This window comes from Mesocricetus auratus, unplaced genomic scaffold, assembly GCF_017639785.1.
Source record: "Mesocricetus auratus isolate SY011 unplaced genomic scaffold, BCM_Maur_2.0 Super-Scaffold_100007, whole genome shotgun sequence".
Lineage (NCBI taxonomy): Eukaryota > Metazoa > Chordata > Mammalia > Rodentia > Cricetidae > Mesocricetus > Mesocricetus auratus.
Window position 1 is genome coordinate 78,834,312 of NW_024429191.1, and position 18,519 is coordinate 78,852,830.

General features: G+C 47.9%; 2 protein-coding genes across 2 annotated transcripts; both read left to right on the forward strand.

Moving 5' to 3' along the window:
- The first annotated feature begins 6,325 nt into the window (after nucleotides 1-6,325).
- On the forward strand, nucleotides 6,326-8,174 carry Ramp2 (receptor activity modifying protein 2). The gene is made up of 4 exons (XM_005070264.4): nucleotides 6,326-6,540; nucleotides 7,005-7,070; nucleotides 7,511-7,616; nucleotides 7,752-8,174. Exons 1-4 carry the CDS (start codon nucleotides 6,426-6,428, stop codon nucleotides 8,005-8,007), a joined length of 543 nt encoding a protein of 180 aa, XP_005070321.1. The 5' UTR covers nucleotides 6,326-6,425; the 3' UTR covers nucleotides 8,008-8,174.
- A 4,577-nt stretch (nucleotides 8,175-12,751) lies between these two features.
- Vps25 (vacuolar protein sorting 25 homolog) lies at nucleotides 12,752-17,903 on the forward strand. Its single transcript, XM_005070145.4, has 6 exons — nucleotides 12,752-12,911; nucleotides 13,114-13,259; nucleotides 14,014-14,067; nucleotides 14,429-14,517; nucleotides 15,289-15,364; nucleotides 17,267-17,903. Exons 1-6 carry the CDS (start codon nucleotides 12,802-12,804, stop codon nucleotides 17,377-17,379), a joined length of 588 nt encoding a protein of 195 aa, XP_005070202.2. The 5' UTR covers nucleotides 12,752-12,801; the 3' UTR covers nucleotides 17,380-17,903.
- Nucleotides 17,904-18,519: the final 616 nt, after the last annotated feature.

Genomic DNA, 18,519 nt, shown 5'->3' on the forward strand with positions numbered 1-18,519 from the left:
GTGAAGCCATCCCCACACCCTACCACTCCAGGAGCCTGGGTGTTACATAATACCGGGCATAACACATTCCAGCCCTGACAATGCTGTGTAGGAAGCTCAACACTTCAAGTAAATAGCTTCATTTTAAACTCAGGACTCTGTTAAGTTCAAGGCTTAACCATTTGCCTTTAACCAACGCATGAGCTAAAGCTCCCTCTGATAGCCACACTTTTCTCTGAGCAAGAGTTGTATGCCACACTAGGTGTGTCAGCCTTCTGGAGATGAAGAAGCAGGATGGAGGAGTCCTTGCATCTCTACCTACTTTATGGCCCCTGTCTTAGCTAGCTGGTTCCAGGCTGGCAACTCCTCTCCTTCTTCCTGCCCCCCCCAGAAGTCTGTCTCCTCTTTCTGGATTGGAAGGATCGAGCTCTCCTAGCCAGGACTTCTGGTTTTCCTTACCCCGTGACTCCCCCTCATCATCACTGTGTGTTGCTTTTTATTTTGCAGACAGCTGGGGAAGAGGCCAGCATGTGTGAACTAACTAACTGCAGGATGCTCTGCATAGAATTTCACGGCGTAGGAGGCCTCTGGTGCTTTTCACTCCCTTCTGTATTGTTCTGGGTTTGTGGGTGTGTAGGGGGAGGTTAGAGAATATAAATGGCACCCCTTCAAAGAGTTGAGTCACCCCTTTCCCTGCTCTGGGCAAGATGGCCCTTGGCCTGTTACAGAGGGGAGCCCATATGGCAGTAAGATCCCTGCTCAGAAGGAACCAATCTACACCGGGGTAAGAAATCTCAGGGTAGTTAGTATCGATTCTTCTGTTTGCAAGCACTGGGGCATAGGGAGTGGGGTGGGGTCAGAGGAATAAAGGACTGTGAGAGAGCCCTAAAGACTAGACTCACTGACTATAAAAGGAAAAAGGAAATAAAACATAGTGCCATGGTCAAAAGAAAAGACCTATCTAGTGCAGTTCCATGGATGCCATCCAAGACATACTATTAGGTGTTAAAAAAAAAAAAGCACTGAACAGGCCTGCAAGATAGCTCAGCAGATAACGGTATCTGCCTCTAAGCCTGACAACCTTCCTTCAATCCATGGACCCCGTGTGGTGGAAAGGGAGAACAGGGATTCCAACAACCAGTCCTTTGACCTTTGACCTCCACACATCCTCTGTGGTATGAGCACACACATGCACACACACTGATAAATAAAATGTAATAAAATATTTAAAGTAACTGAGTAAAAGATATATCAAATCTCATTTATGCTTTGTTTTAATCTAAAACGTGTGTAGGACTGCAGAGATGGCTTAGAGCAGTGCTGGTTCTCAACCTTCCTAATGCCAAGATCCTTTAGTACAGTTCCTCATGCGATGACCCCCAGGCATAAAATTATTTTTGTTGTTACTTCCCAACTGTAATTTTATAGAGAAGCAGTGTCCCAGTTCCTAATACCGTTGGGAATATGTGTTTCCAATGGATGGTTGCAATCCACAGGTTGAAAGCTGATGATTTAGAGTTTAAGAGCATTTGTTCTTTTAGAGGACCCAGATCAGTTCCCAGGACCCACATGCTGGCTCACAACCATCTATAAATCCAGCTCCAGGGGGCTGGAGAGATGGCTCAGCGGTTAAGAGCACTGACTGCTCTTCCAGAGGTCCTGAGTTCAATTCCCAGCAACGACATGGTGGTTCACAACCATCCGTAATGAGATCTGAAGCCCTCTCCTGGCGTGCAGACATATGTAGAAGCAGGATGTTGTATTCATAATAAATAAATAAAATCTTAAAAAAAAATAAATCCAGCTCCAGGAGATCCAACACTCCCTTCTGACCTATACAGGCACCAGGCATACATATGGTCCATATACACATGTGTAGTCAAAACACTCATAAACATCTAATTATTATTGTTTTTATTATTATTTTTTGAGACAGGGTCTCTATGTAGTCCTGACTGTCCTCTAACTCTCTCTGTAGGCCAGACCAGTCTCAGACTCACAGAGATCCACCTGCCTCTGCCTCCTGAGTGCTAGTGTTAAAGGTATGCACCACCATGCCTGGCAAATTATTATTATTAGTGGATTTTTGAGAAAGGATTTCTTTCTGTAATAGCCCTGGCTGTCCTGATACGCACTTTTTAGATCAGGCTGGCCTTGAACTCACAGGTATCCACATGCCTCTGCCTCTGAGTGCTGTGATTAAAGGCTTGAGTCTTCATGCCTGGCTATTACTTATTTTTTTGAAACAGGGCTTTTTTGTGTAGCCCTGGCTATCCTGGGACTCGCTCTGTAGACCAGACTGGCCTCAAACTCACAGAGTCCACCTGCTTCTGCCTCCTGGGGCAAATTCTTTTTTAAAAACTGAAAATGTTGAGAAGGTAAGACAGGGTGAGAGGTATAAATTTTTCTGTATTGAATACTCTGTAATTGGTATATATTTATGTGTTATTTGTAATGAAAAGTATATTTTTTCCAGAGGTGATGGCTTATGCCTGTAATCCTAGCTCCTGGGAGACTGAGCCAGGAGGATTACCATGAGTTTGAGGTCAGTTTGGATTACATGGTGAATTCCAGGCTAGCCTTGGCTATAGACTAAGACCTTCTCTCAGCAAACAAAACAAAGCAAAACAAAGTTACATGTGTGTATGATTGTTTTTATTTTATTTATTTATTTATTGGTTTTTCAAGACAGGGTTTCTCTGTATTGTTTTGGAGGCTGTCCTGGAACTTGCTCTGTAGACCAGGCTGTCCTGGAACTCACAGAGATCCGCCTGCCTCTGCCTCCCGAGTGCTGGGATTAAAGGCGTGCACCACCAATGCCTGTCGCTTTTATTTTTTATATTTTATTTTTTTTATATTTAATTTATTTATTGTGTATACAGCCTTCTGCCTGCAGGCCAGCAGAGGGTACCAGATCTCATTCAAGGTGGTTGTGAGCCACCATGTGGTTGATGGGAATTGAACTCAGGACCTCTGGAAGAACAGTCAGTGCTCTTAACCACTGAGCCATCTCTCCAGCCCATTTTTAATTTTTTTTTACATTTTTTTATTTACTTATTTTGTGTGCATATGTGTATGTGTATGTACACGGCGTCACTTCTCTCCTTCCACCATATGGGACCCAGGGATTGAACCCATGTCCTTAAGGCTTGGCAGCAAGTGTCCTTACCTGCTGCAGGCCAAGCCATCTCTCAAGACATCCACTAAGTCTATCCTTAACAGCACAAGTGGGATTGGAAGGGGAAAGCAATAACCCTTTGGGAGAAAAACAAAGGACTTGGTCCCCAGTGAAGTTTCTCCTCCCAGTAGCTCGGGATCATAAGATGATCTCCTAGAACTTCTTGGAAGAGGAAGACAAGGTCTATAGTTTCCTGTCAACCTCAAAGCATCTTCCCCTCCCCAAGAGACCTTTAGTTACCAGGATGCAATCAAGGGGTCACTGAAACATCCAAACATCCAGCTGGTGTGGGAAAATGGGAAGAGCAGAATCAACAGACAGGAACATTCCCAGATTCTGTAAGGGAGTGTTTGGACTCCCAAGTTCAGGAACAACTATTATTTGGGGGCATTTTTAAGACAAGGTTTCACAGGGAACCCTGACTGGCCTGGAACTCTCTTTGTAGACCAGGCTGGCCTTGAACTCACAGAGATCTATCTACCTGGTCTCTGCCTCCCAAATGCTGGAAATAATATGTGTGTCATCAATGCCCAGTCAGGAATTATTTTAACAGGCTGTCCTTTTTGAGCATGTAAATTTGTATGGAGATTCCTCAAAAACAAAACAAAAATATAACTACCATATACTGCAGCTATATCACCCCAGGGAACATCCCAGAAGATTCTGTCATAGTGATATTTATACATACCTGTTGATTGCTGCACTGTTCACAATAGCCAAGAAGTGGAAACAGCCTAGAAAATGTGATATAAGTGTTGGCTCAGCTGGAAAAGCACTTGCCATGCAATTCTGACGACCTGAGTTCAATCCACTGAACCCATGTAAAGGTATAAGGAGAGAATCAACTCCCAAAAATTGTCTTCTGGCCTCTACACGTAAGCTGTGACAGGCATATACCTATAACTCTCAACCAATAATATAACAAATAAAAGAAGGAAGAAAGAAAATGTCATGACATGGTGGCTCCTAAGTGACACCACATCTCTAAAACAAACAATAAAACAGAAGAAAGGGACAGTGGCTCCTGTACAATGGAGATTTATTTGGCCATAAATAAAAATTAACTCTAAAACATTTATGTCATTTGCTTGATGTGGAAGGAATTGGAGATAATCATGCTAAGCAAAATAAACCAGGCTCAAAAAGACAAATATTGCACTTTTTCTCTCATATGTATTATCTAGATTTAAACACACACATGCACAGAGAGAAACAGAGAGAAAACAGATAACAGAGCAGGAGGAAGTGAAATTAGAAGGGAAACTGTCTTAGTTCTATTGCTGTGGCCAAAGCAACTTATAAAAGGAGGCATTTCAGCCGGGCGGTGGTGGCGCACGCCTTTAATCCCAGCACTCGGGAGGCAGAGGCAGGCGGATCTCTGTGAGTTCGAGGGGAGCTGGACCGACAGCCTCCAAAACAACACAGAGAAACCTTGTCTCGTAAAAACCAAAAAAAAAAAAAAAAAAGTTAAAGAGGAAAAAGGCAGTTCTGGAAAGAATGGAAGATATAAAACTTGGTCCCTAGTCTGAAGTGGCTTTGAGGCTACCTGGCTCTCCTCTGCACCTTTGCAAGAATGATCCTTACCAACAGAGCTTTCAGGTGCCCAAAGGGCCACCCCTCTCTCAAAACTGCCTTAATTCCAGAGATGAGTCCAGCTAGCAGTGACCATGGTGCAGCACCTGGAGGTCCTAAGACAACAATCTTTAAAGAAAGGGATCATAAAAGGTGACTTTGGTGAGCCGAGTGGTGGTGGCGCACGCATTTAATCCCAGCACTCGGGAGGCAGATGCAGGTGAATTTCTGTGCGTTTGAAGCCAACCTGGTCTACAAAGCTACACAGAGAAACCCTGTCTCAGAGAGAGAGAGAGAGAGAGAGAGAGAGAGAGAGAGAGAGAGAGAGAGAGAGAGAGAGAGAGAGAGAGAGAGAGAGAGAATGAGAACTTTGGTGGACAGGAGTCAGTAAACTGTGGCAACAGCAACAGCTGAGTTCAAGAGTCAATATCTGGGAGTAATCAGGAAAGTTTTGTGCTGACAACTGTGTGCCTGGAGTTGAACACCATAGCCAAACCAGCTCCTGGGCAGCTTCAGGCTAATGAATCCCTGGCCTGGCCCAATATACAGCAACAGTTGAGCTATGATAGCAGGCAGGGCCAGTGGGGGCCGAAGCTGAGCTTTGCAGCTTCCCAATAATGTGACCTTAGTCAAGTCACTCAGAAAGGGAAAAAAGAAAACCAGTTTCTGTGGAGGAAATGTGATTTCTTTCCACAGATGAAGTTAAGTCCTCACGGAAGATTAGGAGGAGAGTAAGGACCTAATATTGCATGAGAACCCCTGATGACAAATGTGGACTTCAAGGTGTACATCCGAGGAGGGGGAAGCAGAATTAGGATCAGAACTTCTCAGTCTCTCTTTGAGCTTTAGCTGCCTTCTCCCCTGTAAAACTGGTGCTGATGATAATATGCATACCTTGGGGCTGAGTTCCACCTGCAGCCTCAGCAACAACTCACCTCAAACAGTAAGAGGCACGGTGGAAGTTCTAGTCCCTCCCTTCTTTGTAGCATCCTGGGTGGCCATTTTCCTGGAAATGTAGTTATGTTACTTTTTGCACTGCCTATCAGGTTTGTGGATGAAGGACCCAGAATTTGCCTTGAAGGGAGGTTATTTAGACTTTACTGCCTCTCCACCCTGCTTCCCTGGCCTCCATTTCTCACTACAGCCCCACTTCTCTTCCCCAGGACTTGGCAGACGAGGTGACATCAGTGGGTGTTTCCTGGGAAAAGAAACTCGTAGCGGGGCTGGCGCAGCTCCTGGCGCCGCTTTCCCCAAACCCCCTGCCTCAGACACCAAAGCGTCGGGAGACCTTTGGAGCTCTCAGCCGCTTCCCTCCTCCCCAGATCTGGTCCAGCAGCTGGTCCCCACCCCTCGCCGTGATTAGGAGGGGGCCACTGGAATTCCTCAGCTGATGCAGGGAGACCGGAGTTAGTATGGGGCGGGACGCGGATCCCGGTTCTGGGGTTACAGGGGGAGCTGTCCAGCCCCGCAGACCCAGCTGGAAGAGAGAGAGTGGGCCAAGGCGCGCCAGGCGGAGCGAGGCGCGGGCGGGTGCGGCAGTGACTCTCCCTGCAGCCCGCCCCCCACGTGGCTGCCGCTTTCCCAGCCCCTCCGAGGAAGCGGCGCAGCTTCCTGCGGCTCGGGCCGGGAATATAGGCGCCCCCGCCCGGGCCAGCTCAACTCTGCCGCCCCTCCTCGCCTTCTCGCCCAAGGCGTGATGGCCCGGTTCCTGGTGGAGCGCGCCCCGAGTGGATCGAGGCTCGCTATGACCCGCGCCGGCCGGCCGGCAGTGCTCCGCCTCCCTCCGCTGCTGCTGCTGCTGCTGCTGGGCGGTGAGCGCAGCGTCGGGGGCCCCGGTGGGAGACGAGGGAGGTCCGGGAGGGGAACCGGCCCGGGCTACCGAGGCCAGCACGGGACCACCATGCGAGTACCAACCGACGTGCCGAGAGCTCTGATCTGCAGATGGGCCCTGAGCACATCTCCCGGTGGTACAGCACGGCGCTTTCCACTTAAGAAAAGCTGGAGTGCCTGCCAGAACCTGGAGGAGAGGTCTTGGGAGGTCCAGGACTGACAAGAAGGGAGGGGGTTTTGGGCCCGGGTGTAAGTGGGGCGCAGCTTGTACCAGCCGCTCCCTTCCCGCACTAGGACAATCCAGTAGGGAGGGGGAGATGATTTTTCTTTATGTTCCAAAGTAGTGCTGACTTTTCCAGGGTATTGGTCTCTACCCCTAAACAGGCACTACTTTTCAGACCTCTCCCCATATCATCTCGCCCTTCTCTCTCACGTCTTTATACAGCTGTCTCAACCTTTCCGGAGTCCCTGAATCAATCTCTTCCCACTGAGGACAGCTTGCTGTCAAGAGGTGGGTGTCCGAGTCTGTGGGGAGAACGACTTAGTGGAAGGATAAAGCTAGGACAGGGGAGGGCAACCTTTCACAAGGCAAGCCTGGGGCCTGCTGAGCCCCCACTAACCTCCCTGGTATCTCTTAGGGTTCCTGTGATCCTTCCCCCTGCTATCCCACAAGCTTTAAGGTGTCCTGCCCCAATTGAGTAAAAAGACCCAGACAAGGTGTGTGTGTGTGAACGTGCTTGTGAGGCCGGGAGGAAATACTGTGCACATGGAAGCCATTACAGGGTTCTAGAGCCCGGACCTCCCCTCAGTCACAAGTGTCCTGCTGGGAAATTTTTGGAGGGATTCCCTTGTCTAATGACAAAGGGCTCTCTCTACTTTGGAAATACCTGGGTCAGAAGACTTGGAGGGAAGACCAGGGGTGTGGTCATTGTGAAGCATCTGTCCCTACAGAGACTGTGGAGGAGAGCTATGAGATTAATGCCCTATTTTGCTGGTTTTACTACAAGAATCAAATGAACTCTGTCAAGGACTGGTGCAACTGGACTTTGATTAGCAGGTAGGGGCAGTGTTGAAGGGTTGCTCAGGCCAGGAGCTGGGCCACTTCCTTGTGGGCGGACCTTGAGTGAATGTGGGACACCCCTCTCCCTGTGCCCAACCCTTCCCTCACTCAAAATCCCCTACTGCCCCCCAGGCATTACAGCGACCTGCAGTATTGCCTGGAGTACAATGCTGACAGTTTTGGCCTGGGTTTCCCAAATCCTTTTGCGGAAAGGATCATCCTTGAGACTCACCTGATACACTTTACCAACTGCTCCCTGGTGCAGCCCACCTTCTCCGATCCCCCGGAGGACGTGTTGTTAGCCATGATCATCGCACCCATCTGCCTCATTCCTTTCCTGGTGACTCTGGTGGTATGGAGGAGTAAAGACAACGATGCCCAGGCCTAGGGGGTCTGTTCCTCAGCAGCCATTCTTCTGCTGGAGCCGGGAATCTCTGCCTCCCCTTCTTACCCCTTTTCTCATACTCATCTTTCCCACAGACCTTTGGATTGGTGGAAATGGAAGCCACGTGAAGTAGTCTTTAAAATAAAAAAAACCAGTGTTTTTGTACAATATTCCCTTCTCAGTGGGGTCTGTGTCAATGGTAGTTCTATGGGGCCTCATTACTGGGGACAGCTGAAGAATGTAGATGGCCCCTGCTGTTCTGGTCATTTCACCTGCCCTCTGCCTCCACAAGGTCATGTTCCTATATTCTTTCCTCCCAGGGAGGAGCCTTTCCTGCCCCTATCCAAACCCAGCTCCAGGAAACAAGCAGGAAGAGACTCCCTTCCGGTTTGGACAGCAGCTGGGGCCTTTAGCTGGGGAGGTGTGGGGAGGAGGGGCAAGAAATCTCTACCTCGACTCCTGGAAGGAAGAAAGGCTACCCAGGAGCCCAGTTTTGCCCTTTTATGTGCCTCAGTTTACTCTAGAGACAGAAAGAAGGAATGTTGATTAGCAACAGGAATTTATCCTTCAGGACCTCAGGATTGAGGCCCAAGGCAGTGGGGGCTTCCTCTATAAGACTCTAAGGTCCCCGTTCCTGGCCTTCATCCCACATCTTCTTAGATTCAGCATTGTCACACACTGCCCCCTGGTGTCCATTAAAGACCAACAACCAGACAGTGTATGAGATCTAGAGGAAGCTCCCGTCTCAGGAACACTGGACCCTGGGGTTCAGAAACATGTTATCTCCTTAACAGCCAAATTCTTAGCTGGGTCCTTCTCTAAGCTTCTTGAGAAATGTGGATGATACTCCACATTTGACACATCTGCTTCTCTGCAACTCACCTTTTCTGTGTTTCCCAGACAGTGAGGACCAGTTCTCACCAGGGGAACTCTCATCTCAGATCCTTCCTGAGCTACACCTGCCAGGTTCTCCCAAACACATGCAAAGCAACTTTATTTTCCATGGAAACATCTGATTATCCTTTGCAGCACCCTCAGTCTCTTTAGAGGCTTCTATTTTCCCTGTTGAAATATCTGCATTACTAAGTAGTACACGCCTATTTCCGGGCACATGCTTATCTGTTTTATAGGTACTTGCCTGTGTTTCTTGGAACATACCTGTATGTTGTTAAAGATATACTTCTCTTAGGCCACATCTGTCACCTAAGGATTTTTGTTTTGTTTTTCGAGACAGGGTTTCTCTGTGTAGCCCTGGCTGTCCTGGAACTTGTTCTGTAGACCAGGCTGGCCTTGAACTCAGAGATACACCTGAGTCTGCCTCCCAAGTGCTGGGATTAAAGGCATGTGCCACCACTGCCCAGCTGTTTTTTTCAAGAAAGGGATTCTTTAAGGCTGTCCTGGAACTGGCTTTGTAGACCAGGCTGGCCTCAAACTCACAGAGATCCACCTGTGTCTGCCTCCTGAGTGCTGGGATTGCACCACCACATCCAGACAAGAGCTAATAGTCCATTATTCTATGAATTCATTAATGAATTACCTCTTGATGAAGTTAGACTCCTTTTGATCTAAGCATCTCTCAATAACAAACACAGCTGGGGCACAAGCCTTCAACACACGAACCTTCAGGGAAACATTTCTTATCCCAACCATAACACAAACTCACAAACAAGGTGACTGCTGAGTTGGTACATGATAAGGCCTTAGGTAGAATGTATTCCTTAGCCGGGCATTGATGTACGCCATTAATCCCAGCACTCAGGAGGCAGAGGCAGGCGGATCTCTGTGAGTTCCAGGCCAGCCTGGTCTACAGAGCAAGTTCCAGGACAGCCTACAAAACAATACAGAGAAACCCTGTCTCGGGGGGGAAAAAAAGGAAAAAGAATGTATTCCTTAGAGCAGAGAGTGAAAATGAGCATGAATTAGGCAGTTATTGTAAGAATCAAGGAGTGAAGCCTGGCATTGTGGCCCACACCTTTGAACACACCACTCAGGAGGCAGAGACAGGTGAATCTCTGAGTTTGAGGCCACCGTGGACTATGTAGCAAGTTCCAGGCCAGTCAGACTTACATAGTGAGAACTTGTCTCAAAAACAAACAAGCAAACAAACAAAAAGGCATTCATGAGTGAGAAAATAAAGATTTGGGGCTGGAGAGATGGCTCAGTGGTTAAAAGCACTGACTGCTCTTCCAGAGGACCCAAGTTCACAAATATATGTAACTCCAAGATCTGATACCCTCACATAGACATACATACAGGCAAAACACCAATGCACATAAAATATAAAAAAATAAGTTAAAAAAAAGACTTAGCTAAAATGAAGAGTTGGAAGTAGAGACTAATTACAAAGCAGGAGCTATGATTAAAATAATGAAGAGAATCTATGGGATCAGGCATGAGGGGGTGAAAGAGGGGTATCAGAGGTGAGTCAGACTTTGACCTTCACGACTGACCTAAAGAAAAGGATTCAGGGGGCTGAAAAGATACATCAGAGGCTAAGAGTGCTCACTGCTCTTGCAGATGACCAGAGTTCGATTCCCAGCACCCATGTCAGGAAACTCACAAACACCTGTAACTCCAGCTCCCAGGGTTCCCTCTTTTTGTCTCCTGCATAAGTGCATACATACATTTAAATATCTTTATTTAAGATATTTAAGACATCTTAAATTTCTTCTTAAAAAAAAAAAAGAGAGGATATTGCCTTGCCAGGTGTGGCAGTGAACATCTCTAATCTCAGCAATCGGGAGGTGGAGGCAGGAGGATCAGAAGTAAAATGTCGTCTTTGGCTACATTCCAGGCCAGCTTGGGATGCATGAGACTCTGTGTCAAATTAAAAAGACAGAAAGAAAGAAAGAAAGAAAGAAAGAAAGAAAGAAAGAAAGAAATGTGTAACATGAGGTAACAATGGGACAAGTTACGATATCCCATAGAGAATCAACAATGGGGAAGGGAGAGGGGAGAAACATCATTTGGGGATTATTTCCACCCTCAACCACAATATGTGTCTATAGGAAGTATAAAAGTTTATTGAGAAAAATGTTTAAAAGTATATTGAAAAGAAGATAGTTGAGGTTTGGCTTTAGGGAAATGACCACCTTTAAGTAATGAGAGACAGCCCGGTGGTGGCAGCACACTCCTTTAATCCCAGCAGTTGAGAGGAAGAGGCAGGTGGATCTCTGAGTTCACTGCCAGCATGGTCTACAAAGTGAATTCCAGGACAGTCAGCCCTATAAAAAGAAACCCTGTCTCAAAAAACAAAAAAATAACACATGCAGAGAGAGTGCAAGAGCCAGGTGTGGTGGAACATACCTGAACATACCTGTAAACACAACTCTGGGAAAGCTGAGGCAGGGGGGTGGAGAGTTTAAGGCCAATCTGGCCACCTAGTAGGACCTCATGGAAAAACAAATTAGACTATAGATATGGCCCACATATATAATCTCAGTACTCCGTAGGATTATAGCTTGAGCGCTCGGATTAAAGGGTGCTCAGCTAACATTACCCCACACACACACACACACACAGGGTTTCTCTGTGTCCTGAGACAGGGACAGCTCTGACTGTCCTAGAACTTGCTCTGTAGACCAGGCTAGCCTGGAACTCACAGAAATCTGCCTGCTTCTGCCTTCGAATGCTGGGATTCAAGACTTCTGCCACCAACACCAGCTAACATTACTTTTAAACAGAAATAAACTGAGCTATGGAGAAAGGGAGAGAGGTAAGAAGATAGAGGTGTACTGTAGGAATTCAGAAGAGAGGCAAGAGCATGGTAAAGTGTTGGTCTTAGAAAGGAAGAATGATACTTTTGAGTCCAAAAGGAAGAGAAAGGAAAAGTGGAGAGGAACTTTCGAAGCATGAATTAAACACTGTGACAAAGAAAGAGTAAGGGATTCTAATAATCACTCTGCAGGGAGCAGAAGGATAGACACAGGTGGACTAGCTTGATGAATGAGGATGACAAGGAATCAATGAAAATAGCCTAGCTTCCCCTCATTCTTTAAATGTGCCTTTCTGAGCAGTCAAACGTCAGCCTTCCTTTCAATACACCTTTGGTTTGGCACTCTCATCCCTCAGACGCGTTCATATTGCATTTCAGATCAGAAGACTCCCAACTTTCTATCTCTAGATTCAACAAGGCTCCCGAGAGCCCAGTAGTAAGATTACTAAGGGAGCCTGGGACTCAGTAAATACCTTCTGGTCATTTTTCTCCTTCAGCAATTTTCCATAGCTCAGGAGTGGGGATAGTTTGGGGAGAATGGAACAAGAATTCTGGTTTGGGAACTTACCAGTAGTTTAGGCAGGCAAAAGGACAGACCTGAGTAGTGTACGTTGGGTTATGAGTCAGATAAAGCCAACAGGGATTCCAAGTCGGGACTCTAGAAAGGCAAGAAGTGAGAACTAAACGTTGGTTTTGAATCCCCGAAGAGAGCAAAGTCGTTTATAGTTTTGTAACCCACAGAATATGCCCCCAAGGTTCTACAGGAAACGAAGGAGTGAAGTCAGCCTGAGTGGGAATACAAGAGACTGTGGAGCTTCGAGCTTAAATGGGATGGTAATTGATACGAATGTAAAGAAGCCTCCAGATGTGGGTTCTACTTGGCGTTCTGCTAACTGCGCAGTTCGCAGAAGTTACTTCTTTTTCCTGGACTTAAACCAAAAGACTTCCAGGGACCCTCTGTTCTGCATGATGAAATTTCTCAGAGCAGAGTCAGATGGGCTGGTGGCAAGGACCGCTCCCAACCCGCTGCGGGCCTGGGGCTCTAGAGTCCGGAACCTTTCTGCTGTGCTGTCTGCCCGGACATGCTGAGGCGGAAACAGGAAGCCCCTTGTCGGTTCCGGGTTTTCTGTGCTACTACGATGGCGATGAGTTTCGAGTGGCCGTGGCAGTACCGCTTTCCGCCCTTCTTTACGTGAGGCTCCGACCCCGAGAAACCCCGTGTACCTCCCTCCCCTCCCCGGGGTCCGGGGCTCAGCCATGATGATTCACCTGGGGTTCCGGGGAAGACAGCCGCCGGCCGCCTTCCGTCCAGCCAGCCCCTCACTTCCCCCTAATGGTGCTGCTTTTGCCTTCTCACGCTCTAATTTCTGCATGGCACTCCCTTCGCCCGGCAGGTTACAGCCGAACGTGGACACTCGGCAGAAGCAGCTGGCCGCCTGGTGCTCTCTGGTTCTGTCCTTCTGCCGCCTGCACAAACAGTCCAGCATGACGGTGATGGAAGCCCAGGAGAGCCCGCTCTTCAACAACGCCAAGCTACAGCGTATCCTCCCTCAGGCTCTCCCATAGCCCACGCGCGCGCTCCCACACTTCTCTGCATGTCCAGACTGCGTCTTCCCGCCTCCTTTTACCCACAGTAGGCAGGTTTCTACTCAGACTGGACTTGGGAAAAGGCTAAGATACATGGCAGACAGTCATTTTACACGCCCCCTCCCAGGCAGTGCCGGCCCCCTTACCCTAGCATTAATAAGTGCCGGTGGTCTTACAATCTGGGCTTTTAAGTCAAGTCCCAAGCTTTACAACCTGGACCCTTTTAAACTATTTGAATCTCCTCTCTGTGAGGCTCAAACCCCTAAACCACCTTTAATAATTTTCTATACTTAAAACAATCTCTCCCAGGAAGTGAGGGTCATTTATTTTTGCTGGCTGATTCATAGGTAAAATATGTGGAGAAAAGGACAGAGAATGAGGGCAATGGCAACACCCTTTATTTTCTAAAACTCTTGCCTTTTGGGGGGGGGAACTGAATTTCTATAACCCAGCCCATCCTTAGTTGGTGATTCTCCTGTGTCCATCTCTTAAGAGCTGGTATTACAGGCCTGTGCCACCACACTCTGATAGTTCTTAGAAGTTTCTTTTTACCTTCCTTTCCAGAATATTCAGAATATACATCTTCAAAAATTGCTTATATGTGTGGCAGGGAAAGGGACTAGATGACACTCATCATGGGCCTCTGCTGTGAAAAATTTTTATTTAATGGAATTCACACATAGGCCATCCCCTTAACCTTAAACCAGGAAAACTTCCTGTGGAGTCGATCCAGATTGTATTAGAAGAGCTAAGGAAGAAAGGTGGGTTCAGTTCCTCAGATGCTACTTCTTCTTCTTACTCAGGTTTTCCTGAGGGCAGAGCAGGATGTCTCTTTTCCTTTTAATGCCTTTTTCTTCCTCTCCTTCAGCCTGAAACCCCAAGTATTCTGAAATGGCCCACTTCTTTTCCCCCATTAGTATACAAAATTACAATCTCTCTGCTATCTAAACCCTAAGAGAGATGGATTAAGGAGAATAGGATGCTTTATACATCAGAATAGTAAAACAAATATTGACTCTCTTACTCTGAAAGCAAGTCTCTTCCACTCTGCCCCGTATTGGTGCTTGCCTCTCTGTCCCTTTTTTTAGAGCATGATGCTTTCATTAAGTATCTGTTTTACAGGGAACCTCGAGTGGTTGGATAAGAATAAGTCTAGCTTCCTGATCATGTGGCGGAGGCCAGAAGAATGGGGGAAACTCATTTATCAATGGGTGAGGCCACCCTGCTAAGCACTAAGCAATGACCCATGGCAAAGAAGAATTGTTGCCTGTGCCCTGCCGATAGCTGGCATTTTTAGATCCAAACTTGGCAGAGTGGGGAGTGGGCAAAAAACGGAAGCACGGACCTTCCTGGCAACCATTCTTCATTGACTCAATGTCTCTCCTGCACAGAATCTCCCTTTCTTTGCCTGTAGGAGGCCAGAGGCTACGTGAGGCCATGTTTGGAGAATGTAGTACTGGGAACCATGATTGCTATTGTTGGCTGGAGCCTCTGGCCACGGGAGATAAATGGGGAAAGGAAGGGAGGGAAAAAACCCTGGGTTCCCTCTCCCACTGAGCCTGCATGGCGTTGTTCACATGAATGAGACCTTCTGAACCAGTGTGGGTGTGAGGACAGAGGACTCTGTTCCTCAAATTCCTGGTTACCACTAGCCCCAAACATTCCCAAGGGAGAAGGGGGGCGGGGAAAGCGTCAACAACCTAAATATAACAAACACACACCACCCATCCTTGAACAGAAAACAACCAGGGTGAGAGGTCACTTTTGAGACACGTGGACGGCTGTGGCTTGGTGGTTCCAAATGTGTGTACACACATACAAATATAGCACCTGTAGGGTTTATGAGTTTAGGACACTGCAGAGGGTGACAGCCCTGATTTGGGAACACATACCATTCTTGGAGAAAAAGGTAGAGGTGAAGTTTACCTTCTCCCAGGACATTGGTCTGGTCCTTACTCAGCCCTCCTTGTTTGTGCCCGAAGGTTTCCAGGAGCGGCCAGAACAACTCTGTGTTCACCCTGTATGAACTGACGAGTGGGGAAGACACGGAGGATGAAGGTAATTCCTTTTTCTTCTCCCAGTTCTCCAATCAGAATCCTCTTGTCTCCAGTATTGATTTAATACATCTTTGGACTACTTCTGTGTCTCTGAATTCCATAATGCAAAGTTCTGAGGGGTTTTTGTTTTGTTTTAAAGATTTATTTTTAGCTGGGTGGTGATGGCTCATGCCTTTAACCCCAGCACTTGGGAAGCAGAGGCAGGTGTATATCTCTGAGTTCTAGGACAACCTGGTCTATAAAGTGAGTTCCAGGAAAGGCTCCAAAGCTACAAAGAAATCCTGTCTTGAAAAACAAAAACAGTTACTACAGAAAAAAAAAGCAAAGAAAAAAGATTTATTTTTATGTTATGCACGTGAGTGTTTGCCTGAATGTATATATATATATGTACCACACATACATGGCTGGTGCCCATGGAGGTAAGAAGAATACATTGTATGGATCCCCTAGAACTGTTGTGAGTTGTCATGTAGGTGCTGGGAACCAAACCCATTACCTCCACAAGAGCAGTAAGTATTCATAACCACTAAGCCATTTCTCCAACACAGTTCAAAACATTTATTTATTTATTTTGGAGACAGGGTTTCTCTGTATTGTTTTGGAGGTTGTCCTGGAACTTGCTCTGTAGACCAGGCTGGCCTTGAACTCACAGAGATCCGCCTGCTTATGCCTCTCAAGTGCTGGGGTTAAAGGCATGCGCCACCAACACACGGCAGTTCAAAACTTCTTAACTCTCATATAAACATTCTATACCACTTGGACTCACAAAACAAAGTAACTCTTTGTTGGTGTGGATGTTTGTGTATTTTGAAAAGATTTTTCAGGGTTATGTTAAGAATGGTTGCTGTAGAAGCCAGTTGAGGAACCAGTGTGGGGGATTAAACTTGGAATCTCATTCCTTGCTGACTCAAGCTCTCTTTCACCCTTTCTTCTTATAGAAGAAGGCTCAAGATTTGTGGGTGTCAGCTGAAGGGATTGTGCCAACACCCCCAGCCCCACCCCCTGCCCATTTAAAAACGTTGGGTTTGTGCCAGACAAGGATTTGTATGGCCTTTGATTTTTACATAGGGTAAACACTTTTTTTTTCCTGTGACTCTATTCTGATCCCCAGGATCACCAAAAGTTTTGGTCTTTGCCAGGGTAAGGGGGTGGGGGTTCTGCCAGGCTATGACTGCTCCCTCAGACTTGACACCACTTGGCCGTCTCCCCCTTCCCTGCAGGCCTCTGCTTGCTGTTCCCACCATCACCCCATGAGTTCAGCACTGCAGCCTGGCCCAGCCCACCACTCAGCCTGTACAAAGCTGGAGGCTTCCCCAGAATGCTCACTCCTTGACTTGAGCTGGGCTCCCTCAGTGGGTGAGGTGAGCAAGCCTGTCAGGGCTTGTCTGCTGCCTCTTGAGTCTCTACAGTATCTTCCCATATTTCTGGAAACTCCACTGTCCCTTGGCTCACGTTCAACTGGAAAGGGCAGATGTTGGCTATGAACTTTAGTAGTCTCCTGGCTAGAGGGTGCCAACTGTACTTTCATGTATTAAGGCAGATCCTCCTGGTTTGTACAGACGTTTGGATGGGTTCACTGTCCAGTACAGGGGCCCTGGCCTAGGTCAGACTATCAGGGTTACTTTGTGGTCCTTAAGGCAAAGATGTCCATGTTAAGTTAGATATTTGATGACAGCAACGGGAAAGGGGGCTGTGGTATAGAACTGAGAAGGATGAAATAAGCCTCTCCGTTTCATGCTGACCCAGGCTGCTTTCCACTCCCACGGAGTGCCCAGGAAGTGAGTGACAGCTGCAGCAGTCCTCATGGCATACAAATAGAATATTCTGGCTTCGGAAGTTCTCAGCTTTTGGCTCAATGACGGAAAGAGCTGAGTGTCCTGACTGACCATCTCTTCCTATCTAGAGTTCCATGGGCTGGATGAGGCGACCCTACTACGTGCTCTGCAGGCCCTACAGCAGGAGCACAAGGCTGAGATTATCACTGTCGGTGATGGCCGAGGAGTCAAGTTCTTCTAGCAGAGACCTGTCTCCCTCTGCTTCTTACCTCCCACCTTTCCAGGGCTTTCAGAAGGAGACAGACCAAGTGTTCCACAGACTGGATCAGTCACTCACCAGACTCAAAGGGCTCAAGTCCTGAAAGCTTGGACTTAGGGATGTTTCCCACTTAATCCATTCTACCTGTCCCTGGGATCCTGTGAGTCCATGGTGCCAGGAAGAAAGGATGCGTTTCTTGCCCTACCTCCTTCCCCATCCCAGACTGTCCCTGGGCCAGGGTCTATAAACCTGACACTTCACATGTGTTCTCACACCTAAGTACACACCCACATGCGCCTGCACAAGCTTCTGTCTCCTCCCCCCCTCCCACTCCGTTAGCTGCTGCCGCCTCCCCTCTCAGGCTGGTGCTGCATCCCTCCTAGGGGATGGGGAAACCCTGGCTGCAGGCAGCCTTCCAGGCAGTATGGCGATAGGAAGCCCCAGAAGGGGCCTGGCCGTGAAAAGCAGGCCCACTCTGACTTAGGATATTAAAATCTCTACTCCCACTGTGAGCCTGTTACTAGTGCTGGAATAGGGCTGTGGAAGGCGGGGCAGCGTTCCACCTGACTGAGTCCCAGCCAAGGAAAGAGAAGAGTTGGTTGGCCTTTGAACAAGAGAAGGGCCTCTGGGCCTGGGGGTCTCCAGTGGGCCTGTAGTTTCCCTTGTGCTGGCTGGGTCGTGTGGAGGAGTGCTGTTGGAACCCAGCTTGGGGACAGACTGCGATTGCTCTTTAAACTGGAGCCACTTAATTGCTCCCCCATGGAAGTCCTGAACTATTCTGAAGCCCCTCCCTCCACCCATCTGGGTGGGGTAGTTGTGGCCAAGGGGAGCTGGGGGGGTAAACCGGATGTGGACTTTGGTTTATTGAAGACTTTGGCAAACAGAAGGGGAGGAAGGAGAGCCCACAGCGAAAACAGCCCTTCTGGCCAGGGCAAGACTCAGGCCACGATGGGGTGGGGCTGACGGGTGACCAGCTCTCGTGGCAGTGGGGGGTTGTCCTGGAATGCACACACCCATCCTTGTACAGACCAGGGGTCTAGCTGAGTCAGGGAAATCTTACCTTTCCAACACCGATGTTAGGCATGGGGCTACTCCTGATTAGGACCGGGTAGTGCTGCCTTA

Excerpts from the sequence above, each read along its gene's own strand:
- Ramp2 (XM_005070264.4), top strand. The coding sequence starts at position 6,426 with ATGGCCCGGTTCCTGGTGGAGCGCGCCCCGAGTGGATCGAGGCTCGCT. Across the intron at positions 6,541-7,004 it reads GCTGCTGCTGCTGCTGGGCG|CTGTCTCAACCTTTCCGGAG; the intron begins GTGAGCGCAGCG and ends GTCTTTATACAG. Across the intron at positions 7,617-7,751 it reads AACTGGACTTTGATTAGCAG|GCATTACAGCGACCTGCAGT; the intron begins GTAGGGGCAGTG and ends ACTGCCCCCCAG.
- Vps25 (XM_005070145.4), top strand. The coding sequence starts at position 12,802 with ATGCTGAGGCGGAAACAGGAAGCCCCTTGTCGGTTCCGGGTTTTCTGT. Across the intron at positions 14,068-14,428 it reads AGAAGAGCTAAGGAAGAAAG|GGAACCTCGAGTGGTTGGAT; the intron begins GTGGGTTCAGTT and ends TCTGTTTTACAG. Across the intron at positions 14,518-15,288 it reads GGAAACTCATTTATCAATGG|GTTTCCAGGAGCGGCCAGAA; the intron begins GTGAGGCCACCC and ends TTGTGCCCGAAG.